This window comes from Oryctolagus cuniculus, chromosome 5, assembly GCF_964237555.1.
Source record: "Oryctolagus cuniculus chromosome 5, mOryCun1.1, whole genome shotgun sequence".
NCBI lineage: Eukaryota > Metazoa > Chordata > Mammalia > Lagomorpha > Leporidae > Oryctolagus > Oryctolagus cuniculus.
This window is the reverse complement of record NC_091436.1, coordinates 62,286,911-62,313,092: the sequence shown is the minus strand read 5'-3', so window position 1 is coordinate 62,313,092 and position 26,182 is coordinate 62,286,911. Positions and strand designations below refer to the sequence as shown.

General features: G+C 42.7%; 2 protein-coding genes across 14 annotated transcripts in view; one reads left to right on the top strand and one right to left on the bottom strand.

The window, feature by feature from the left end:
• Window positions 1-1,427, bottom strand: part of SESN1 (sestrin 1) — a 116,586-nt gene extending 115,159 nt beyond the window's left edge. The window contains exon 1 of one of the 2 annotated variants that reach the window (XM_008263340.4): window positions 642-1,427. In XM_008263340.4, the coding sequence (XP_008261562.2) occupies window positions 642-920 (279 nt within the window). In that variant the 5' untranslated portion in view covers window positions 921-1,427. The remainder of the gene's footprint in view (window positions 1-641) is intronic. The other variant, XM_070073725.1, reaches the window with a different exon arrangement.
• Window positions 1,428-1,963: 536 nt separating this feature from the next.
• CEP57L1 (centrosomal protein 57 like 1) overlaps window positions 1,964-26,182 on the top strand; it is a 61,485-nt gene continuing 37,266 nt past the window's right edge. For 5 of the 12 annotated variants that reach the window (XR_007922873.2, XM_051854452.2, XM_051854455.2 and 2 more), the window contains exon 1: window positions 2,269-2,407. The gene's annotated coding sequence lies outside the window, so the exon portion shown is untranslated. Of the gene's footprint in view, window positions 2,408-26,182 lie in introns of all 12 variants that reach the window. The other 7 variants (XM_070073727.1, XM_051854453.2, XM_070073730.1 and 4 more) reach the window with 4 other exon arrangements.

The window sequence follows — 26,182 nt, the reverse complement described above, 5'->3', positions numbered from 1 at the left end:
TACCTTTCACCCTATTTGGGTCCAACTTTGCAACCTGAAGATGTTAGCTTCTTTATAACCAGAGGCTTTGCTATTTTCTATAATTTTTTTTCCAAAAAAAAAAAAAAAGAAAGGCTGCATTTAGAGCCTACATCCTGGCTTCTGGGGGTTTGTTTTCTTAACAAGAGAAAATTGTTCCACTAATTATCTTGCACAAGCTGACTAAGAAACATTTAATAAGCTTTATCATTTTAGAGGCTTTTCAACCTGAAACTTTCCACACATAACTGTAACAATGTGCAAAGCATATTGGCTACACTTGCTAGTAACATGTAAAAAGAAACAGAAAAACTAATCTGTGCTTGCAATTAACTGTAACTTTCAAGTGCTTTTTTTTTTTCCCCAGGAGCAATGCAGCTTCTGCTTAGCTCGCCCTACAAACAATACTTGTTTACTTGCACTTAAAAATCATTTTTACTTTAGCCCATCTTGTCCGGTTTGGGCCCCACACTCAATGTGCCACCGCACACCCTACTTTTCAGAGGTAGCGTCAATTCGTGAACTCACCAAACGACCCACGGGAAGCGACGGCCGAGGGAATGACCAAGAATAAAATGTCCCTGGACCACAGAGACCAACGTACTTAAAGTGCGCTTCCTTACCTGGGCGCTCTTCAGGATAAACTCACTCCTCTCTCTCACGTCTTTAAAGGGACACCTTTTGGAAAGCATCAGTAGCCGAGCGAGCAGCTTATTCAGCCCGTCCACAGAGGCGGCGTCCGAATGCCCGTCGGGTGGACGAGAAGGTGGCCCCTCCAGCGAACGCAGACACTCGGTCTTTCGCAAAACGATCTGCCTAATGTTCTCCAGGGCCGTCTCTCGGACAGCGGGATCTCGGCTGCACAGTCCGTCCCACCTCACTTCATTCTCCCCTTCAGCCATGGCAATCGGGCTTCTGCCTGGACGGTCTTCAGTCCCCCTTCGGCATGCCCCCCAAAGCGCCCCGCAGCCCTTACATGGGGCACGTGCGGCTAAAACCGGGGCGAAACGCAGCCGTCATAACACGACGTCTGCGAGACGCTGGGAACCAGAACCGATCTGCAAGACCGAGCACCCTTTTCACCCTTCTCCTTCACCCACGGGGCGCTCTTCGGGTCGGAGATGGAAAAAACAAAAAAGTTGGGAAGTCGCAGTCCGCCCAGCGCCAGCCTCGCGGCACGGGGAGTCTCGGGGAAGTGCTCTCGGCCTCGCGGGGTCAGCGGATATCCTCACGTCGTCGAGCTGTCAAATCCGCGCTCTGCCCAAAAACGCTGCTGGCAGCGGAACGCGCTCCAGCCATTCGGTTTTTTTTTTTTTTTTTTTTTTTTGTCTGTGCGGCCGCACGGCTCGCCCCGGCGTTCCCACCCCGCCCCTCCTCCGGCGCCTGGTCCCGCCCTCCGCGCGCGCCGCCCAGCGCCTCAGCCGCTCGCTGGACGCCGGCGGCGAAGGTTCGCCGGACCCCGGGCCCGGTGGCCGGCCCGGCCCGAGACTCGGGCGCTCCCGGCAGGGGGGCTCCCGCAGCCCCCGTGCAGAAGGGCAAGGAGAGCGGCCCGGGCCGCGGCCGATTCCGGACGCCCGGGAAGACGCCGCTTCTCCGGCCCCTGTGCCCTCGCCTACCGCCCGCCCAGCCAGAGGGCACGGGGCGGCCTCGGCAGTCCTCGGAGCTGCGGGAGCGGCTGGGCCCCGACCGAGGCGCAAAGCCCGCCCCTTCGTCCAGCCCCATCTGTGGGGTTCGGCCCAGAAGGCGGGAGCAGGGAGGGGAGATGGGGTCCTCACCCCCCAGCCCCTCCCCTTTCTCCGCCCGGCACTAACCGGGAGCCGCCTGCCCCTGCCCCAGCGCCTTCTTCCCCGCCCAGGCAGCGGCGACCCGCCGTGGCAAAGCCATTGGAAAAAGCCCCGCCCTCCGCCAGGCTACCTCTCCAGACCCCAAGTCCGCTGCGCGCGGCCGCCAAACCGCTGCCGGGTGCTACGCATGCGTGACCGCGGGCAGGGCGCATGCGCCTTCCCAACCACTTGGCGCGCGCCGAGGGGCGTTTTCCGTTCCTGAGCGTTTGGAGTCTGTCCTGGAGAAGAGGGAGGAAAAGTAAGGAGCAGGAATGTGCTGAGACTTGCTCACACACGAGTTATACACAAGCAGGGGAGGAGGACACGGACGCGCCCTTGGAAGAATTTAAAAATTTAAGATTAGCCTAAAAATAGCGCCGGCGAGCTCCAGGTTTAAGGAGGCAGGGCACTTTCGCATTGACTTCTGGGAAATGTGGTTCTGATGATGCCGGCGCTGTCTGTGTGCGACAGAAACTACAACCCCCAGAGGCCACTGCGACCTGAATGTGGCAGCCTGTGAACCAACTGGTTAGCCGAGGCAGCGGCTGCCCCAGGGCGTCGGTCTGGTAAGCACTGCGCGCTTTTTCGTCATGTTCCCCTCGATAGGGTTTTCTCCGTCCTCCATTTCCTCTGGAACCTGGGAAACCAAGCCGTCTAAGGTTGCGGTCCTTATCCGGGGACTTTTCCCAGTGACCTGCGAGAGAAGGACTGGTGCAGGTGCCCCGAGTCCGGGGGCGTGGTCAGGCGAGGCTTTGGGGGTCGCGATCCCGAGGGTCTGTGGGAGCGGCCTGATTAAGACCACGACGGAAAGATGCGTTGGAAAGGGGGCCCCGCGCTGCTGTCTGTTTTGCCGGTTCCTGTGGACACGCGCGGGATGGGTTAAAAATCCCTGTGCAATTGCACTGTTTTCTGCCTTTCTCCAGGGGTGTTCTGTGGGCTTATTTGTTTTGTTAAATAAGATCTGGGGTGGTGCCTTGGAGTAAAGCCGCCGCCTGCAGCACCGGCATCCCTTATGGGCGCCTGTTGGAGTCCCCCCGGCTGCCCCACTTCTGATCCAGCTCCCTGCTGAGGTGCCTGGGAAAGCCGCTGAAGGTGGCCCAGCGCTTGGGTCCCTGCACCCACGTGGGAGACCCGGAAGAAGCTCCTGGCTCCTGTCTGGTTGCGGCCATATGGGGAAGTGAACCACTGGATGGGAGATAACTCTCTCTCTCTCTCTCTCTCTCTCTCTCTCTCTGCCTCTCCTTCTCTGTAACTCTTTCAAATAAATCTTTAAAAATTTCAACAGCGCTTTAAAAGCAAGTAGTCAAATGTGCCTTATATAAGACTGAAAGGAAAAGTATCCTCAATATTCCTAAGTGTGAATTCTGGGAAGGCCATGAAGATGATGCATAACCCCACCAAGTTTAGTATCTTTAAAAGAGTCATTCTTTAAAAAAAAAAAAAAAAAGTCATTAAGCTTGAGAAAAGTTGAGGTTTGAAAGGCCATGAGTGGACCAATAATCTGAGTCGATTTTAATTCATCGTATTGCAGAATAGATGTATTTCTAAAATTTAGGCTTCCTAAGCATTGAGTATTTACAACTGAGAAAGGAACAGTCCTATCTAGTTAGAGAACCAGTGGTTAAATATGCACTTGCAATGCAATCTGGTATTGCTAGGATGGCTAGAAGGAGATCATGTAGCCCAGATGTGCAAAGTTAGGGAAATCTTTATTTCAAGGGAGGTAAAGGCCAAAAGAACAAGCCAGAAATGAGAGATAGGGTGCTTTGAGGAAACTGCAGTAAGCCAAATCGTATGTATTTGGGAGATGGGGACAGAACAGCCTTTTGAAGCTGCAGAGAGGTACTGTGAATTGAATTTTTTTAGACAGTTTGAGTAAGTGATCTGCCCTTGAGCCAGTTCAGCTAATTGACCTAATTTGGCTTTACTTTCTAAAGCTACTGGTTTGAATAATAAATTTAAAAGGGAATAACTTCTTAAGACTGATCTTCAAAAGCAAAACCAAAGCCATTTGTCACTCCCCCTCTTCACGGAGGAACGACACTAAACCCTGCCTAGGCTTCATATCCGAGTCACGGCACCATTATGTCGCTCCCCCTCTTCGCAGAGGAACGACACAGGACCCTGCGCTGTTCTTTTGTCTGCTCGGCCCTCCCGGGTTTGCTACCGGGAAGGAGGTGGAAGGGCGGTTCCCCCTGCCACTTTCCCCACTTCCGCGGGGGAGCGGCACACCGCCGGCCAGCTCTCTCGGAGGCTGCTCAGATGTTCCTCAGATGTTCCTCAGATGTTCCTCAGGTGTTCCTTCAGATGTTCCTGGTGCATGTTGTCTCTCTCCTCCTTTATGGTCCTCTTCCACCAATCCCAACTCTGCTACCCACACGCCGAGTATGCTGCTCTCCTCCAATCAGGAGCAGGTCCTGCTGTTTATTGGTTGAACTGGAGGCAGCTGTGTAGAAGCTGTTTCCTCCTCTCCCAGCGCCATATTGTGGGAGAGCAGATGCATAGAATAAGTCTTTTTTTTTTTTTTTTTTTTTTTGACAGGCAGAGTGGACAGTGAGAGAGAGAGACAGAGAGAAAGGTCTTCCTTTGCCGTTGGTTCACCCTCCAATGGCCGCCGCGGCCGGCGCGCTGCGGCCGGCGCACCGCGCTGATCCGATGGCAGGAGCCAGGAGCCAGGTGCTTTTCCTGGTCTCCCATGGGGTGCAGGGCCCAAGCACCTGGGCCATCCTCCACTGCACTCCCTGGCCACAGCAGAGGGCTGGCCTGGAAGAGGGGCAACCGGGACAGAATCCGGCGCCCCGACCGGGACTAGAACCCGGTGTGCCGGCGCCGCTAGGCGGAGGATTAGCCTAGTGAGCCGCGGCGCCGGCCTAGAATAAGTCTTAATTCCAGTAACAGTCTAGTCCGAGTTGCTCCCCACAGCCATTCCCTTTCTGTCACCTTGTTGAGCTTACTGTTTGTGCAGTTGCAAATGATAGGGTAGTTTCTTAAGGCAAAGTACCCTTTTTATGGCATAGATGGATGTGATCTCGATCTCATCCATACCCGTCTCATGGCTTCACCACCACTGATGACCATATTTCAGTTAAGGACACTACCATCCATCCACTTGTGAAAATTTGAAAACCAAGCATTATTCTTTTTTTTTTTTTTTTTTTTTTTTGACAGGCAGAGTGGACAGTGAGAGAGACAGAGAGAAAGGTCTTCCTTTGCCGTTGGTTTACCCTCCAATGGCCGCCGCGGCCGGTACGCTGCGGGCGGCGCACCGCGCTGATCTGAAGGCAGGAGCCAGGTGCTTCTCCTGGTCTCCCATCGGGTGCAGGGCCCAACGACCTGGGCCATCCTCCACTGCACTCCCTGGCCACAGCAGAGAGCTGGACTGGAAGAGGGGCAACCAGGACAGAATTCGGCACCCTGACTGGGACTAGAACCCGGGGTGCCAGCGCCACAGGCAGAGGATTAGCCTATTGAGCCGCAGTGCTGGCCCAAGCATTATTCTTTATTTATTTATTACCAAGTCCTGCTAGTCTCACCTCCCAAATATCCCTGATGTTATCCTTCCCCTCTGTCTGCGTAAGCAGTTTTGTTCCATACTGCCATGATCTCTTAAAACCACTACAGTATATTATTCCCAGTGGTCTTCCACCATTAGTTCCTGTAGCACCAGAGTGACCTTTTGGACATGCAGATCTGATCAGATTTTTCTCTTGCATGAAACTATCCAGGAGTGTCCCACTGCTCTTAATGTAAAGGCAATGCTCCTTTATAAAGCCTGTGAAGACAAAGGCAGTGGAGAAAAATGCAAACCAGCTGGGAAGGAGAGCAGGGAATGTCAGGTTGTGGGGGCATGGTTCACTTAAACAAGGGGGTCAGAGAAGACCTAATCATTAGGGGCCCTTTGAAAAGATATGGGAGGCCGGCGCCGGCTCACTAGGCTAATCCTCTGCCTTGCGGCGCCGGCACACCAGATTCTAGTCCCGGTTGGGGCACCGGATTCTGTCCCGGTTGCCCCTCTTCCAGGCCAGCTCTCTGCTGTGGCCAGGGAAGTGCAGTGGAGGATGGCCCAGGTGCTTGGGCCCTGCACCCGATGGGAGACCAGGAGAAGCACCTGGCTCCTGCCATCGGATCAGCGCGGTGTGCCGGCCGCAGCGCGCCGTCCGTGGTGGCCATTGGAGGGTGAACCAACGGCAAAGGAAGACCTTTCTCTCTGTTTCTCTTTCTCACTCTCCACTCTGCCTGTCAAAAAATAAAAAAATAAAAAGGAAAGATATGGGAGTAGGAGTGGGAGTAAGCCACGGAGATGCCTGGGGGAAGAGCATTCAGGTGCGGAGACCAGCCCAAGCAAGGGCCTGTGTGCAGGAGCTCTCCCACCCGTGCTGGAGAAGCAGCCAGGGGGCTACTGTGGCTGGAGCACAATGAGTGCAGGAGAGGAGGTGACAGTAAGAGGTCACATAGGTGGCTCAAAGGACTTTTTTTTTTTTTTTTTTTTTTTTTTTAAGAGTTAGTTATTTTCCAGAGTCGGAGTTAGAGGGAAATAGATCATCCATCTGCTGGTTCACTTCACACATGGCCACAATGACCAGCGCTGGGCCAGGCTGATGCCAGGAGCTTCATCCAGGCCTCCCACGTGGGTGGCATGGGTCCAGGGAAGCCATTGGAGGGTTTTGAACATGATCTGACTTTTTGAAATGATTACTTCATGTCTATTGTTGACACTAGACCACAGAGAAGCAAGGGTAGAAGCAGAGACTGGTTAGGAAGCTAAAGTAATAATACAGGTGAGAGAGAACTGTGGTGGTTTGAACCAGGGTGATAACAGTGGAGCAATGAGAAGAGGCCTGAATCCAAATATTTTGGTAGTACAGCCAACAGACTGAAGGCGAAGTGTGAGAGTCAGTGACTCCTTGTTTCTAGCCCAAGTAAATACAAGTAAGGAGTTGCTGTTTATTGTCCTAGGAAAGTCTTCAGGTTTGCATATGGGGAGAAGGGAAGAGGTCAATAGTTGAGTTTGTCTGTTATGTTTGTGATGCCTCCATTATGTTCAAGCTGAGGCATGGGGAAGGCAATTGCATAAGTGAATCTTGAGGGTGAGGAGGAACACCTGACTATAGATGGAACTTGGGGTCTCACAGTAGTGCTTTGGTGGTAGTTGTTGCTAGCACCAAAGGAAATACTCCATGGGGTTTGGGTGGATTTGGAGTTACCTGCAAGGGTGAAGAGAGGAAAATGCATAATGTAATATCCTAGAAGCCAAGTGAAGAAAGTAGTTAAGGAAAGAGTGATAAGTTGTCCTAAATGGTGCTGTAGGTCAAGTGAGATGGGCGTTTATATTTAGCAGTGTGGACGTTGTTAAAAATTATAGGAGACCATTGTTTTGGATTGAGTTCCTGCATTGGACCTCAAAGAGGTCAGACTAAAAAACAAGTGGGAATCACCTATGCTAATGTTCCGTGTCACCAAACTGAAGCCAAGTTGTTAAAGTGACTTTCTGAGAAATCAGGAGAATGGGAGAGCCAAATAGGCCAATGTGCCTTCTTTAATCCTTACAAAAAGTAGCCTGAAGATGATATAACCAGTTGTTTTCCTGTTGTTCTAACTCCCTGTTCCCACCCTACAGGAAACGTAAGATTTAAATGATCAATCTGCTTTGTATTCTTTGTATCTGCTCTCTTCTACCCTTGTCTGTCAATCAGTTCATCCTGTTTTGCGTAACCCATCAGAATAGTTATTCTATTTTAGGGAATAAAGTGTTGCCTGATTCTAGAATAAAAAATAAATCCAATGAAGATCCATAAACAACATTGTTGTAATTTTGTCTTTTGACAAGGTGGTTGGTGATATTGTTAAGAAGAGTTTTAGTGGAAGGAAAAGAGAATGAGACATAAGCTGGAGACAGTGAATATGGGTGCGGCACCTCTGCTAGCTAACTGCTTTCTTTGTCCAAACTGTGTTTGCCCCAGTCCTTGATTTCTCATCCTACTGATCTGAGCTCAAATCTGCACACAAGATCAGTGACTGTGGTAATTTCTCCTCATTGCATCTCTAGCACCTAGTGTGAACTTAATAAATGATGAATGAATGAATGAGTGAAGAAAAATGTCATGTAGAATTTTCAAAGGTATTGCATATTTACCTATCATCTACACAAACACAAGGTATTTATGGGTGGAAGAAAGTACTGTACAGTGGAAGCATTTTAGGGAATCTGTCTTATAAAAGAAAGCAAAACTTTTATTGCTAGTGAACGATAGTGCTTACCCTGATGAAATAGGATTTGCTAATAATTTTCCGTGTTCCTGCACACCTTACCTAGTTCAAGAAGTGAAAGGATGTTGCTGCTTTAAATGAGTAGTGTTCTAGTCAAAGAAAAAGCTGGTTGGTTGGTCTCCCAAGAGGTCTTTTATAGTGCCATTCATTATGTAAGTCATTGATCAATTTACTACTAAAAAAAAGAAACAGAGCTTCTAAGTCTTAAAAGCATAGAAACACAATCTTTCTAGTTCTCCAAAGTTTGTGACAGTTGGAAGTGTGTGTTCATGTGTGTATGCTGCACATGAGTCATGTATGTGTATGTACGAGTTACATTCACAGATGACTGATGAGTTTATCAGTGTGCCAACATATGTACTTTGAGATGTTTGCCAAGGAGGTAGCATACTGATTCTCTGACCAGGTTTTTCTGTTTGTTTTCTGTAGGAGAATTACATGAGCAGTCAGCAGGTTTGCTAGCTGCGTGGAATCAGAACAAAGGACATTAGATACGTGATGTGGTCACTCAGTAGTTTTAAACTGAGAGCTACAGCGGAGATTTAGCTATCTCCAGTTTTTGCCACCTGAGTTGTTTTTTGTCCACTCCCATTACTGACTAACTCTTCTTTTGAAAGAAGACATTCCTTCTTTAAATAAGTTCATTTATATGTATTGCTACCTGGTTTCTGTTCTTAGAGCTATTCTATTTCTGTAAAGTAACTTTGCATGTTATCTATTCTGGTCCATTATATGCTGATTTATAATTTAGCCTTCAGAGGTGTCAAAAGAGAAAATTTCAGCAAATTTAGTTAAATAATCCAGTTGGCTTTTATTTACAATTCACAAATTAGATAAAATGGAGAGCTGCTACACTGGACTTGTAGAACAGTTAGTCTTTATAAGATGTCTAGATCAGGGTGCTGGCGCTGTGGCACAGTGGGTTAAAGCCCTAGCCTGCAGTGCTGCCATCCCATATGGGTGCCAGTTCGAGTCCCGGCTGCTCCTCTTCCAGTCTAGCTCTCTGCTGTGGCCTGGGAAAGCAGCAGAAGATGGCCCAAGTCCTTGGGTTCCTGCATTCTCATGGGTTACCTGGAAGAAGCTCCTGGCTCCTGGGTTCAGATCAGCTCAGCTTTGGCCATTGTGGTCATTTGGGGGGTGAACCAGCGGAGTGGAAGACCCCTCTCTCTCTCTCTGGCTCTACTTCTGTATCTCTGTCTTTCAAATTAAAAAAAAAAAAAGTCTCGATCAGGAAAGTCACATGTGCAGGAACAGGAAATGGAATAATGCAAAAAGTAGATTGGTTAGTATGTGATCACTTTAATTCCTTGTAAGGGTTAAAGTAGAGGGTTCCTTATCATACTAGCCAACACTGGCCTGTTTGTAGATTTGGATATTACCTTTCTCTCTTTTCTTTTTTTTTAATTTTTAAATTTTTTTTATTTTTATATTTTGACAGGCAGAGTGGACAGTGAGAGAGAAAGAGAGAAAGGTCTTCCTTTTCCGTTGGTTTACCCCACAATGGCCGCTGCGGCTGGCGCACCACGCTGATCCGAGGCCAGGAGCCAGGTGCTTCTCCTGGTCTCCCATGCAGGTGCAGGGCCCAAGGACTTGGGCCATCCTCCATTGCCCTCCCAGGCCGTAGCAGAGAGCTGGACTGGAAGAGGAGCAACTGGGAAAGAATCCAGCGCCCTGACCAGGACTAGAACCCGGTGTGCCAGCGCCACAGGTGGAGGATTAGCTTCTTGAGCTACTAGGGCACCGGCTCTCTCTTTTCTTGAGAGGTCATTTCTTTTTATTGCTGATACTAACCCATTGTGTGGGTGTATCACAGTTTGTTTATTCATTTGTCCTTTTTTTTTTTTTAAAGGGTTGTTTATTTATTTGAAAGGCAAAGTTACAGAGAAAGAGATACAGAGAGAGATCTTTCATCTACTGGTTCACTCCTCAAATGGCTGCAATGGCCAGAGCTGGGCTGATCTGAAGCCAGGAGCTGGAAGTTTCTTCTGGGTCTGCCATATGGGTGCAGGGGCCGAAGCATTTGGACCATCTTCTGCTGCTTTCCCAGGCACATTAGGAGCTGGATAGGAAGTGGAGTAGCCGAGACTTGAACCAGCACCCATATGGGATGCTGGTACTGCAGGCAGTGGCTTACCCTGCTATGGCACAGCTCCAGCCTGTTCATTTGCCTTTAGAAGGATGGCTTGGCTGCTTCTAATTGGGACAGTTATGAGCAACCTGTTGTAAACATTCATGTGCAGGTGTTTTGTGGACATAAGTTTTCATCTCTTTTGGGTAAATAAGCACATAGTTGCTGGCTCACCTCCTAACCTTATATTTAACTTTACAGGAAACAGTCGTGTCTTCCAGAGTGGCTATGCCATTTTGTATTTCCACCACCAATGAATGAGAGTTCCTGTTGTTGTACATCTTGCTTGTTTTGGTGTTAGCCATGTTTTGGATTCTAGCCATTCTTCTAGAGATATAATGGTATCCAAATATTGCTTTCATTTGAGATTCCCAAATAATATGTTGAACATATTTTCATGTGCATATTTGCCACCTTAATATTATCTTTGGTAAGATGCCTATTCAGATCCTTTTCCCATTTCTTAATTGGGTTGTTTCTTAGTGTTGAGTTTCAAGATTTCCTTGGGAGAAAGCTTTTGGCCTAGCAGTTAAGATGTGGCTTGGGAAGCCCACCCTCCCTATCAGAGTGCCTGATTTTGAGTTCAGCTTATCAACTTTTTTCTTCCACGGATCATGCTTTTGCTGTTGTATCTAAGAAGTCATTGCCATATCCAAGGTCAGCCAGATTTTCTTTCATGTGATCTTCTAGAAGTTTTATATTTTTTGTTGTACACATAGATCTGTGATCCATTTTGAGTTAATTTTTTATGAAAAGCGTAAGATGTGTGCCTAGATTTATATTTTTCTTAGTAGTTTCTGCTGGGTCTGATTGATTATTTTGATCAATAATATTAAAAGGTAAAAAACTTCAAAAACAGCGTACTGAACCTTTAAAATTATGTAAGAGTTATTCTTCAAAACTGTTTCTTGGGAGAGAGGCTTGAAGTCAGCCAGGGAGAGCTTTATCAGGAACACATCAGGAGACAGGACTAACAGTTCCATTTCAGTGCTGCTTTGCTCTTATCTGTTGTGAACATGTGCATTTGGCTGAGTGCTGTAAGTGCAAATTGTTAGTGAGGGACACTTCCTACAATTAGGAACATTATTCTCCCATTGAATTACCTGATTTGTCTCCATTGCTATTTCTCTGCTACTTTTCTGCTTGGTCATGTCGAGTTGTAAAAATCCACCTGTGGTTTCTCCCCAGTCGTTTTGACCCTTTTATACTCTGGAGCAGTGAAGCTGTCTGAACCTGATGGCCACATACCCTTGTGTGGTGACTGGCTTCAAGTTTTTAAAGGGAATTATCTTGATTATCAACCATTTAATTACATAAGCAGTTCTGTGTCAAATGCTTCCTTGAGTTTTCTTCTTTTAGTTGTTAAAGGATATCTTGTCAACCGTGTATTTAAAACGTACCTTTGTATGTGTCTGTTGCACAGAAATCCTACAGGCTATTCCATTTTGAATCTTCAGATGTTATTTTGAAGGTTTCCTTACCAAGATCGATTTGAATGAGTTATTTTCAGCCTTTCAAAAACCTACTTTCTGAAACAGCCTTTCACAAACCTACTTTCATTCATACTATTCTCAGAATTAAGGATTTTTTATTATGTCATTTTGCTACCATCTTTCAGTAATAATTGAATAAACCACTTAAATCAAGTTTATTCTTTATTTTATCTAGTTTTTCTGTTTTTGATGTCCCCAAATTTATTGTACTGTTCTTTGCATGTCTAAATCCCCAGTATTACTGATTTAAAAGTCTAATGAGTAAAATTTTTTTTTTTTTTTTTGACAGGCAGAGTGGACAGTGAGAGAGAGAGACAGAGAGAAAGGTCTTCCTTTTGCCGTTGGTTCACCCTCCAATGGCCGCTGCGGCCGGCGCGCTGCAGCCGGTGCACCGCGCTGATCCGATGGCAGGAGCCAAAATTGTATTTGCTAAATCTATATTTATTTTGCCTTTCTTGAAATATTTGTGAACCAATTAAAGCACTTACACACAATTTATACCACGCATTTTACAAACCAGTCTCACTACTGACTTAGTTCTTTTTCTACTCATTTTCTTTATCTACATATTTTACATGAATATATAAGTAAAATATATATAAATGCATTAATATATGCATTAAATATACATGTATTAATGTATTAGAGGCATGATAATAAAATTCTGTATCATTTTAAAAAACATTAAAAGTTTCTAACAAAATATAATAAACAGCCTTTCATGCCACCCCTGGAATGAACAAATGTTCACATTTTGCCTCACTTACTATGTATTTTTTCAGTGAAATAAAATATTACATATGTTGTGGAAGTGTCTTTGGCACAGTAATGTATTGTCTTTGTGTTTTCAAAAATTTTTACATAGGAGACATCTTACCATAGCTTAAACTTGCTTTTTCATTCAACAGTATGTTTGAGAGCTTCTCTACGTTGGAAATATGGATCTAGTTTTTAAGTTTTAGCTGCTGTAGGTGTTTATTTTAGGAATATGACAATTTACTTATCCAGTCCTGATTAATGATGTTTAGTGTTTTTTTTTTTTTCATTTATTTCCTCTGTTGTAAACAACAGTACAGTGAACATCATTATCTCTCCAAAAGACATTCCATTTCTGCTAGGGTTCACTTATGAATACTTATGTGGAATTGTTGAGTTATAGGATATATACAGCACCACGTTTTCAAATTGTCCTTCAAAATTTTATACTGCTTCATATTCTTACCAGCAGTTCATGGGAATTTTCATTTTAAGTTGCCAAATCTTTCTTTTTGCATTATTTTTATTTTATTTTTTCTGGCTTTTTAATATTTTCATCTTTTCACCCCAATTTCTATCATTTGTCTGTTTATTAATTGAACAGTGTTATTCTTTCTTTTCTAACTTATTTGAGAGGCAGTAAGAGAGAAACAGCATGAGCTCCCATCTGCAGTATATTCCCCAAATGCCTGCAACATCCAGGACTGGGCTGGGCCAAAGCTAGGAGCCCAAAACTCAATCCAGGTCTCCCACATGGGTATATAGGAACCCAATGGCTTGAACTATCAAAGCTGCCTCCCAGTGTCTGCATTGCTGGAAATGAATTGGGAGCCATAGCTGGGAATCCATACTAGACACTAAAACCAAAACAGCATGCAGGCCTGTTAACTGCTGGCCAAATTGTACCACCAAAGCTGTGTTTTTCATCTGTTACATTGGGTGCTCTTTTTAAATTTTTCAGTTTGTTATTTTGTTTTATAGAAGTTTTAATTTTAATATAGATCTTTCTATTCTTCATGTAGAAATTGTTTAAGGATCTCTTGTTACCCAAAGTCTGAAACACATTGTATATTTTCATCTAAATAGTTAAAGTTTGTTATTCATATGTAGCTGTTCAGTCTAGCCAGAAGCTTTTTTTTTTTTGCATCAAGTAAAGATATATTTTTTTACAATGAAAATAACATGTATTTGCACATTGCAAAGAGCCAGTCTTCCACATGAAAGTGCCCTCTTTTTTTTTTTTTAAAGATTTATTTATTTATTTGAAAGAGTTACACAGAGAGAGGAGAGGCAGAGAGAGAGAGGTCTTCCATCCGCTGGTTTACTCCCCAAATGGTTGCAATGGCCAGAGCTGCGCCAATCCTAAACCAGGAGCCAGAAGCTTCCTCCAGGTCCCCCATGCGGGTGCAGGGGCCCAAGGACTTGGGCCATCTTTACTGCTTTCCCAGGCCATAGCAGAGCTGGATCAGAAGTGGAGCAGCCAGGTCTCGATGAACCAGAGTCCATATAGGATGCTGGTGCTTCAGGCCAGGGCGTCAACCTGCTGTGCCACAGTGCCGGCCCCATATAACGGATCTTAAAAACTAGAAAGCAGTCTCAGCTGCTTATTCTTTTTCTCAAAGAACTTACAACTTTTTATTATTATCCCTACGATTCCTGTGGTATCTGAACCTATTGTGTTGAATGTATGTTTTAAAATTACATTTTCCAGATTATTATCTTGGGTATTTTATGTTGGAAATCATATTATCTGCAGATTATAATTCTGTTGCTCCCTTTTCCATTCTTGTATATTTTATTTTCTTTTTCTGTTTGCATTGCTTTGCCAAGGTTTCCAGCTTGGAGTTCAGTAGATCTACCAGTGATGGGCATTGTTATCAATTGGTATTTTAAATATCTGAGGTGGACATTTCTTTGAAAAGGAATACTTTTAGTTTTTTTTAGTTAATATTTAGGGGCTGGCACTGTGGTGTGGTAGGTTAAGCCTCATCCTGCAGTGCCAGCATCCCATATGGGTGCTGGTTCGAGTCCCTGCTGTTCCACTTCTGATCCAGCTCCCTGCTAGTGACCTAGGAAAGCAGTGGAAGATGGCCCAAGTGCTTGGGACCCTGCACCCACATGGGAGACCCGGAAGAACCTCCTGGCTCCTGGTTTAGGATCGGCGCAGCTCTGGCCATTGCAGTCATTTGAGGAGTGAACCAGCAGATGGAAGACCTCTCTCTGTGTGTCTCTCCCTCTCTCTGTCTGTAACTCTGCTTCTCAAATAAATAAATAAATCTTTTTTTTTAAAGTTAATATTTAGCTTATTAAATTTTTAATTTTTTATTTTTAAAGAGTATTTATTTATTTGAAAGGCATAGTGACACATATCTACTAGTTCACTCCTCAAATGGCTACAGTAGCCTGTGGTGGGTCAGGCTGAGCCAGGAGCCAGGAACTCTATCCTGATCTCCTACATGGGTGGCAGGAGCCCAAGCACTTGAGCCATCATTGTCTGCCTTCCCAGACATATCCTCAGGAAGCTGGATTGGAAGCGGAGTAGCCAGGATTTAAACCAGCACTCTAGTGTTTAATGCTGGCATCACAATGGGTGGCTTAACCTGCTGTACCACAACAGGATGCCCTCAGGTTGTGATTTTTTTAATGTAATTTTTCCTAAACCCTTGTGTTTAACTTACATATTTTACTATATATATATATATATACTATAGTATATATACATCATTTTGTATATATTACTATATATACTATAGTATATATATCATTTTTATATATAAATATTTTATTTAAAATAATCTATATATTTTATTATGTGAGAAAGTATTACAGTATCTACTGTATGACAGCTATATCATAATTCTGTCAAGTATTTTTGTAGGTACATCATTTTTATACTTTTTATGTGTCATTTGGTCAAATACACTAGAATGGTTATTTACTAAATCAAGTGAGCTGAGCTACATGGACACTACAATCTTAGCTAGTTTTTATAAGACAATCTCTTTATTTCTCTTTCTTTACTCTCCGGCACTAGAAAGGAATTTCCATATAGTCTGTGGCAAAGATGCTTTGGACAACTTATTAGTTTTTTACTATTATCAGTTGTTATTTCTTTAAAAAAAAAAAACAAATTATTTATTTGAAGGTCAAAGTTACACAGAGAGAGAGAGAGAGAGAGAGGTCTTCCATCTGCTGGTTCACTCCCCAATTGGCCACAACAGCCGGAGCTGCACCGAACAGAAGCCAGGAGCCAGGAGCTTCCTCTGGGTCTCCCACATGGATGCAGACGCCCAAGCACTTGGGCCATCTTCTACTGCTTTCCCAGGCCATAGCAGAGAGCTGGATCAGAAGTGAAGCAGCCGGAACTCTAACCGCTGCCCATATGGGATGCCGGCACTGCAGGCACAGGCTTTACCCGCTGCGCCACAGCACTGGCCCATAGTTGTTATTTCTTGTTATCAATTACGTAGTTACCGTGTAGAGCCTCACTGAAGAGTCTGCAGATAACACCTGAAGTCTGTTTTCTGGCATGCTAATCTCTCAAGAAAAGTTTCAAAAAAAAAAAAAAAAGATTTCTGTTGCAAATAAGTTTGGGAAATGCATGCTTCATTCCACTTTGGGGATTCTGTTTAGTAACATATTAAAGATACCAGACTACACATAAAGAAACTGGTTAATTTTGTTTTACCTGTTTCCTCAAACGTATTTGCCTAGAAATTAAATTATGAAGTAACACCACTTAACATCCTGCAAAACTAGTATTTTATGGAACATGGTTTTGTAAGTATTGCTTAATGGTCTGAATCTTCAGTGGGCTGCAGATCTTAAAATATTAGAGGATGGGCAGGTGTTTGGTTCAGCGGTGAAGTTGCCTCTTAGAACACCCACATCCCAGTGCGGCTTCCTGCTAATGTGGCTGGAAGGCAGCAGATGATGACTCAAGTCCTTGCATCCCTACCACCCACGTGGGAGACCTGGACTGAGTTCTGACTTCTTGGCTTCAGTCTGGCCCAGCTCTGACTGTTGCAGATATTTGGAGAGTAAACTAGCTGATGGAAGATCTCTGTCTCACTGCCTTTCCAAAAATAAAAAAATAAATAAATAAATATCAGAACATAAGTATGAAAAATAAAAAAAAGAACATAAGTATGTTTTTATTTATTTAAGTCAACTTATAATCTAATTGTCTTTGTAGCATGGATTGTCTCACCTCTCCCCAACTTTTCCTCTTCTCAAATTGAAATTTTGTAATGCATTTCAAAATTTAGCTCATCTATACTGAGCCTTTAGCAGCACATACTAGAAATACAAAATGAATAAAATGCAGTTCAACCCCTGAAGACCTAACAATGTACTGTAAATCTATAGTACCAAAAATGTTAAGTTTTAGCATTATCTTATTACTGTAAAGAAAGAATGCTACCAAGTAGAGAGTTTAAAGATGAATCCTCATTTCAGAAACGCTAAGTGTGGGAAAATATATGCATCAGACACAGCAGTTTTTGTGAACTATTTGATGCACCTAGTTTTATGTATCTCTACTGCATTGGTTGGATTCATTGCAACAAATGCTTACTGATTGACTGCCATGTAATAAGTCTGGATAAGAGAATAATGAGTAAGATATGGTCCCTGCTGTTTAGGAACTTTAGGGAAAGGCACATGTAGTCAGACATTGCTAAATAAAGCTATATTTGTTAAAGCAACTAAAACAAAAAAACTATATTGGATAAATAATTAAAATATTGCTAATTTAATGACAGTTTGATGACTTTGTAAAAGTTATAAATCAACCTAACTTCCAAAAGCATCTGTTGCTAATTTTTATTCTTTCATTGTTAGAATAAGCTGGGGGGGTACAGCTGTTGGTTAGTGGATAGGAAGGAGAAATGGAAGGAAATATTTATTTATTGGTGAATATGTGTTGTTGTTTTTTAAGGATTAGAACAGTTTCCTCCAGAGTGTCATTTTATGTTTTTCTCGGTTGTGATCTCCACGGTAGGTCTATTTGTCAGGAAAACAACTCTAGTGGTTGTAATATTTGTTTTCTTTGGAAAATTTACAAACTGAATAATCTTAGCCAAATGTGTTTCTCTGTGTTGATTTCCATAATGGAAAAATGTTAACCTTAAGCTGGCATCAATCTGCTATCAGTGGTTCTGTTAGTTGGCCCACCCACTGTCAGTGTGTCCACTTAGGGATTTTAAATGTCTTTCAATTTTGGCCTGAATAAATAGCATTAAGGAAATTAATGTTACTTTTTGTTTAAAAAAAAAAAAAACTGAGGCCGAATCTAGGGAGAATTGGATTATCCACAATTTATGAAAAGCAGTGCAGAAACGGAAAGGCACCTCATTTAGGGTATGGAGACCCAAGTTTGAATTCTTTATTTTTTTCCTAAGATTTATTTATTTATTTGCAAGGCAGAGTTACAGAGAGGCTGAAAGAGAGAGAAGTCTCCCATCCACTTGTTCACTCCCCCAGATGACTGCAACGGCTGGAGTTGGGTTGATCCAAAGCCAGGAACCTGGAGCTTCTTTCAGGTCTCCCACATGGGTGCAGGGACCCAAAGACTTGGGCCATCTTCCATTGCTTTCCTAAGCCATATCAGATAGCTGGATTGGACATGGAACACCCAGGATCCAAACTGGTTCCATATGGGATACTGGCACTACAGGTGGTGGCTTCACCTGCTTTGCCACAGTGCTGGCCCCTTAAGTTTGAATTCTAGCTTTGCCATTTATTGGATGTGTGACCTTAGCTAAGTCACTCATCTTTTTGCCTTAGTCTCCTTATATGTTAAAAAAAAATTTACACTTTTTAAGTTTCTTAAGGCTAAATTTGAAAGATTTTGTCTTTAGTTACAGATATGTGGAACACTTGTATAATAGGTAAGACTATATATTTTGTAGAATTGAGTTCAACAGTTTTGTCTGTAAGTATTTGAGCTTTACTCAAACAAAGGAATATAAATTTATATATTCCTAGAATTCCAGTTTCTTATTATTTTGTATTTAGTAATTAGTTAATTTTATTTATTTTTTATTATTATTAATTTATTATTTTGTATTTTGTAATTAGTTAATTTTCATTTACTTGAAAGGAGTGTGATGCACATGTGAACACACACACAGAGATCTTCTGTTGACTCCCCAAATGCCTGTAACATCCAGGGCTGAGCCAGGCTGAAGCCAGGAGCCTGATATGCCATCCAGGTCTCACTTGTGAGTGGCAAGGGCCCAAACACTTGAGCTATCATCTGTTGCCTCCCAGGGTGCATTAGGAAGCTGGATCAGAAGTAGAGAGGCCAGTATTCAAACCTCCATTCTGATATGGGATGTAGGCATCCCAGGTGGTGGTATAACCCAGTACACCACAATGCCTGCTCCCCTATGAAGCAGTTTAGAGATTTTGTTGATAGTCTTGTAGGCGAGTTGATATATATGTTATTCTATTAATGCGTGTATACTTTCAATTTTTTTCTAGAATCTGGTTGTCATAAAGCTTTTGCTAAGAAGTTAACCAAGAGAATCTTTGTCTAAAATAGATTGGTATTGATTGGAGAAGTAATCTCAGGACATGCTAAGAATGTGAACTTTTAGGAGTTTTGTTTAAATCAAAAAAGCTCCAGAAATACCTTAATTTAAAACAGTCTCAGGCAATTGGATAATATCTATCAAAAGCATTAAAACTGTGCTTGACGTAACATATAATTTCTAGACCGTATCAAAGTGAAGAAAATTGTTAATTTACATAAACATTTATGTACTGTCATTAAAGAAACTGTCCTTTAAAAGAATGATACAAGGGGCTGATGCTGTGGCTTAGTGGGTAAAGCCTGTGCCTGCAGTGCCGGCATCCCCTATGGGCGCCAATTTGAGTCCCGGCTGCTCCACTTCCAATCCAGCTCTCTGCTATAGTCTGGGAAAGTAATAGAAGATGGCCCAGGTCCTTGGGCCCCTGCACCCACATTGGAGACCCGGAAAAAGCTCCTGGCTCCTGGCTTCGGATTGGCACACCTCTGGCTGTTGCAGCCATTTGAGGAGTGAACCAGCAGAAAGAAGACCTCTCTCTCTCTGCCTCTCCTTCTCTCTCTGTGTAACTGTGCCTTTTTTTTTTTTTTTAATTTGACACATAGAGTTAGACAGAGAGAGAGAGAGAGAGACAGAGAAAGGTCTTCCTTCCATTGGTTCACCCCCCAAATGGCTGCTATGGCTGGAGCTATGCTGATCCAAAGCCAGGAGCCAGGTGCTTCTTCCTGGTCTCCCAAGCGGGTGCAGACGCCCAAGCACATGGGCCATCCTCCACTGCCCTCCCAGGCCACAACAAAGAGCTGGACTGGAAGAGGAGCAGCCGGGACTAGAACTGGTGCCCATATGGGATGCCGGCCCCGGCCCCCCAACTGTGCCTTTCAAATAGATAAATAAATCTTCAAAAAATAAATAAATAAAAGAATGATACAAGAAAGCATTTATCTGGATCATCATGTAGCACAGTGGGTTAAGCAACCACCTGCGATGCCATCAGCCTATATGAGTACCGGTTTGAGTTCCAGGTGCTCCACTTCTGATCTAGCTTTTTACTAATGCGCGTGGGAAAGCAGCCAAAGATGGCCCCAGTGCTTGGGCAACTGCCACCCAGGTGGAGTTCCAAGCTCCTTGGCTCAGCCTGGCCCAGTCTTGGTCCTTGCAGCCATTTGGGTAGTGAACCAGCAGATGGAAGATCTCTCTCTCTCTCTCTCTGTCTTTTCAAGATTGTTTTTACTCATGTAGTGAATATCATGAGGTCACATATAATGTAAGTATAAGAAGTTGTAGACAGTGTTCATGTACATAAGAATATTACTTATGATTGAACTTATTGTGAATTCTTTTGCTGTGCCTTTTGGCTTTGCCACTGTATGGCCTTTCTTTTTTGATGGACTATAATTTGTAGCTGATAGGGAGTGTTTAATTGAAGGATAAAATGTGATCACATTTAAGGAGGCAGAGGCTATATTAGCCAGGGCTAGTCTGGGTTAGTTTAGCAAACTGGGCGAGTTACAGTGATGAAAACAGCTTTGGAGGGTCAACTCCACAAAAAGTATTTGTGGAGTATGAAGCTTTTATTGGTTTAGAGCAAGTTCATAAAATCTTAAGTTAGTCATGGTATTGGTTCTGCTCCCCACTTCTTTCTCCTCCCCTGCCCCCCACTCTTTATCTTTCCACCTGCAAATCTGAGCACAACGTTTGGCACATATTAGGCACTTAGCAAACAGTATTGGAATTGATATGGAGTAAAAATGGAAGCTATACAGATTTCTTATTGTTTTACTGAAAAGTCATGAAGTATATTATGCAGACGCAGTCACAGACAGCCTATATAAATGCAAGTGAAGTTCAAAGAGCAATAATGATCACATGGTTAGCTCACACAGGGCCTTTCTATGCCATTTCTGTTTCAGCTGCTAGGAGCACTTGGATGGCACTCAGTACTTTCAGCTAAGTAAAATGTGCAATTGGAGTCTGATGAAGAACTGGGACATTTAAGAGGAGGGTAATATAAATTTTTGTAGGTACATTTTATGTAACATATAGTCTGTCAACTTTATTTAGCTTTCTCTTCAGCTAGGCAGAGAAACTAGGGTTATGTCCTTTTGCCCTCTGTGTTGTTCAACAACATATGCTACTTTTCCTGTTAAGACCTTAACAGCTGTGCCAACAAGTCTAGCTTGACAAGAAGTAAGGGCTTAATGGTGTCTCTTTACAGATCAGCCTGTCAGCATCTCTGTCCATCAGTAGATGACTGCAGCCTGTCAGAACAGTTGTTCCCCTCAGACATCTGGGTCAAAAGTCAGTGTGATAAAGATCCTGCAGCTTGCTGATAGGAATGAGAATCAGGAGTTATGAGTTGGGAGCTCTCAATACGAAAGAGAACAATGTTATGACAAACCTACGTGTTTGTGTTGCTTTCTCACAGAATTGTGTAGACATTATGGTTGGTAGGTGGAACTCTCTCTGGTTTCAATGACATAGTCATCTTCCTTTTACCTCACATTGATGTGTCTTTTCAGTAGAATTTATCTTGGTTCTCTGTGTGGTTTTTAATTCAGTTTCACAACTATTAATCAAGATTTGAGTTAGGTACTAAGGTTGCAAAGATGAAAGAAACTTAATCCATGTCCCCAAGGCTTGCAGTTTAATGGGGAAGTCATGACCATTTTGTTTCAATATAATATGTTAAACATATAGGTATACACAGAGGAAAATTAATTAGCCCAACCTCAGGGAGACAGGAAAGGATTAAAAAGCTTCATGGACCAATTAACTGATAAACTACCCGGCATTAAACTACCCGGAAAAGAGAACTAGACACGTGTTCACGCAGTAGAGACAGGAGCAAGAACTAGACGGAGAACAGGTCATAGAGAGCTCTGTATGCCCTGATGAGGTTCTTGGTCTTTATTCTTGAGGCACTGAGAAGTCACTGAAGAATTTAAAACATTGAAATAACATGTCTAGATTGTAATTTCAGCTACATCACTCGAGAGGAACATTAAAGGATGGTTTTAGTTGACAAGATTAGTAGCAAATCACCTTAGAGGCCATTGCAGTGGTCCAGGCAATAAATGATGAAGGCCTTATCTAGGGCACATAATCAGCGATGTTGAAGGTGAGAGAGGGTAGAGGATTCAAGATGTGTTTTAGATAGTAAGGTTCTCAGGACTTGAGGGTTAGGGAGTAGGGGGTGGTATCATTAAGTGAGGAAAAAAGCTTTTAGGGGGAAGTTTTGAATATAATGTCAAGATGCCTTTAGGACACTCAAGTATATATGAACTCTGTAAAAATTCAGAGATAATTAGGAAAAAATAAAGAACAAATAAATCAGAGTAAAAAGATATAAAAAAAAAAGATATTGCCACTTAAGAAGGACTGGGCCAGAGTGGGCATTCAGCTTAGTGGGATTTTTTGTTTAAATTTTTGTTACTATAAAGAGAACAGATTTCATGTATTTCATAGGTACAATTCTAAGAAGATAGCCATAATTCCTTCCCTTCTTCTCTCCCTCCCTCATTCCCCTCCTTCCTTCCTTTCTTTTCTTTAATTTTTGCAAAAACATAATTCCTGTAGCTTAGTGGTTAAGGTGCCCATGCCCTATATCAGAGTACCTGGATTCAATTCCCAACTCTGAAAAATAAATTTTAAAAAAATGTAATAAGAATGGCTGGGCCTAGAAAAGGCATTAAGTGTAAAAATTGGCTTTGTGCAGTAGTAATGTAAAATTATAGATATTATGGGGATCAATTTTCTACTCTGTAAAAGTCATTATATATATAGTTTATGAATCAACTTTTGGAGACATTGAGATTATAGTATAATATAAATTAAAAAAATACTGGATATAATTTAGTTTTTCATAATTCAAATGAGATTTTTTAGATTCTGTGATTTCTTGGTATTGTGATTATCAGTGATTTTAGTGACAAAATTTTGTGGGTTTTTTTGTTTTTGTTTTTTTGACAGGCAGTTAGACAGTGAGAGAGAGAGACAGAAAGGTCTTCCTTCTGTTGGTTCACCCCCCAAATGCCCACTACGGCCTGCGCACCACACCAATCCGAAGCCAGGAGCCAGGTGCTTCCTCCTGGTCTCCTATGGGGGTGCAGGGCCCAAGCACTTGGGCCATCCTCCACTGCCTTCCAGGGGCACAGCAGAGAGCTGGACTGGAAGAGGAACAACCGGGACAGAATCTGGCACCCTAACTGGGACTAGAACTTGGGGTGCCGGCGCCGCAGGCGGAGGATTAGCCAAGTGAGCCGCAACGCCAGCCAAGTGACAAAATTTTGAATATCCAAAACATATAAAGATTTTTGGATGTCAGTAATATCTAACATTTATTGTGTGCTCAATAAGTAAATTACCCAGCTCTATTTTAGTACTTTCTGATGATGAATTACATATAATTCTCTGAATAGATGGATAGTCTTATTTTTCCCATCTTATGGATAGGAAATAAATTTAAAAACATGTCTTAGGTCATACAGGATTCATCATCAAGGAGTCTTACTGCATACTGTGCTATAAGTATTCTGTGTTATAAAATAATGTAAGTTACAGCACACTGGCTCATTAGGGAGAATGGAAGCATAAAAGTACTTTAACAAAAGTCCACATAAAGGCAACATTTCTAGAAATAGAAAGTTATAAAAGCTGAAGGAATAATTTAACATCAAGAATATATATTTAAATTCCAAGAGGGATTATGTTGCCTACTAGGGGGAATGGAAACCTAAAAATTCAGAAAAATTAGGAGAATAGAAGAAGGAAGTTGAATTATTATAGGGAAGGAAGGGAAGAGTTTATGCCAAAGATTGATATTTAAAGGCTGAATTCTAAGGGAACTGAAACTCCCAGAAAAAATAAATAATAAAAGGGTTTATTATCACTGTTACTTTATATAAAACTTTGTGTTTTTTAACACTAAAAGAAAGGAAGTGACTTCACTAAGATCACACACCGAGTGTCAGAAATAGGAAAGAACCCAGGTCTTCTGACTCAATCCTGAACCTTTTCCATTACATCATTTGCCTTAATGAATCCACAGATTCATTCCTGCCTCCAGATCCACAGAAATGCCTAAGAACAGGTTTAGCCCAGCAACACTGAATCCGAGAGAGTAGTAGCAGCTCAGAGGAATGTGATGGTGAGAATGAGCCAGAGGTACTCTAATCAAGAAGATTGCCATGCTTCTAGAATCTGAGCAGTCTTCTGCATTGCCTGCTGATTGGAGTATGTGATAGAAAAGTTGCCAGAAGAAGAATAGTTAAGTATATAAATAATTGTTTTTCTTCCTGTTTTTAATAACTGCTGGAGGTAGTTATCTTCAGAGAGTGGAGAACAGTGAGTGTAGCTGGGAATCAACAGTCCACAGTGGAAAATTTTTACTTTTTATTTTGTGCCTTTCTGTGCTATTTTTGTTACCTGTGGATAAATAAATTTAAAAAAAATGAAAAATGTTAAGGATTTACTGAAAAATGTTACTGAAAAAAATGTTAAGGATTTCTGTAAATGAGACTATAGGTCAGTTTTTAAAATACAAGATTACTTGAAAAAGTTTGTAGAAAATAGAACTAACATAAATGTTTTGGTGCAAAAAAATTTTAAATCCATTCATAGTTTTTTCATTAACTTTCTGAAGACCCTTGTGTATGAATGGATTTCAAAGTGTTTTTGCACCCAAATAAACTTACCCATTAATTCCATCTTCCACAAACTTTTTGAAGTATCCTCAAATTTTTAATTAAATATCATTTTGTACACAAATTGTGCTAGCAGATTTCATCCCAGTAGTTACTGAGAAAGTTGATGTTGACATTCAGAGTGAATTTTCCTCAAATTTACATAGAAAAAATAATGTTATGTAACATAGTAATATAGTTTAAAAAGCGATGGCATTATAAAGCCATTCCCTTCTTTCTGTGGGAAAGTACTTTATAAATTATAGCCAGGGATGTGGGAAACATTACTTCATTTTCTACAGAAATGAAGAAAGCCCCTCCTCTCATACGCGTACATACATATGTGTGTAGATACATGTGTGCATTTGTTCTTGGACTAGGACACAGCTTTCTTGAGTGAAGAAATGCTCTGGCAGGGAGCAGCAAGGATGGATGTCAGATTAGGATTCTTCTATCAGTTGCTTTTGGCAGAACTGTGCTGGGTGGAGGACTCAGCCTATCACCCACTAAAAGCAAGGAGAAGCTAGCAGTGGTGGTTTATATAGCTGGTTTGTTTGTAAGTCAAACAGTGATGAATTGGAGGTTGCTTTTACTCTAAAGCAATTTTAGTCCTCTAGCGATTTATTTGGATGGTGTGTGCAAGGTGTCCGACGCATAACAAATCTACCCAGGCAGACAAATAAATCAATTCACAAGCTTTTATTAGGATCCTGCTACCGGGCCAGGGAAGTCACAGGTCAGAGGTTGGGAGGGCTCCTTTTATAGATACAGGGCGTGGGGGTTAAAGGTTGAGGCAGGTCTGATCCTCATTGGTTGACCTTTAGGCACCCGTGGGGACCTTGACAAGGACTTTTCTTCCCTGGAAGTACAGGAAGGGAACTCTCCATTCCCGGAAGTATAGGCCTTCACTCCTTGCAGATCCCAAAGCTACCGTCGTGCTTGCAATACAATGAAATGTGCTGTCTTTTAAGATCCCAGAGCAACTATGATGTGTAATTTGTGCAATATTTATATTACTCTGAAAAGAGATGGAAAATGTATGTTTGAACTAGGAATTATAATGTTTTTCTGGAAAATTATAAAAATGCTAAAAGATTTTTTCCCATAGTGTCATTGTTGAAGATGAATTTTTCTTTCTTTTTTTTAAAGATTTATTTATTTACTTTGAAAGTCAGAGTTACACAGAGAGAGGAGAGGCAGAGAGAGAGAGAGGTCTTTCATCTTCTGGTTCACTCTCCAATTGGCCGCAACAGCTGGAGCTGTGCCGATCTGGAGCCAGGAGCCAGGAGCTTCTTCCAGGTCTCCTACTTGGGTAGGAGGGTGCAGGGGCCCAAGGGCTTGGGCCGTCTTCTACTGCTTTCCCAGGCCATAGCAGAGAGCTGGATTGGAAGTAGAGCAGCTGGGTCTTGAACCGGTGCCCATATGGGATGCCAGCACTGCAGGCAGCGGCTTTACCCGCTACGCCATGGTGCCAGCCCCCAAA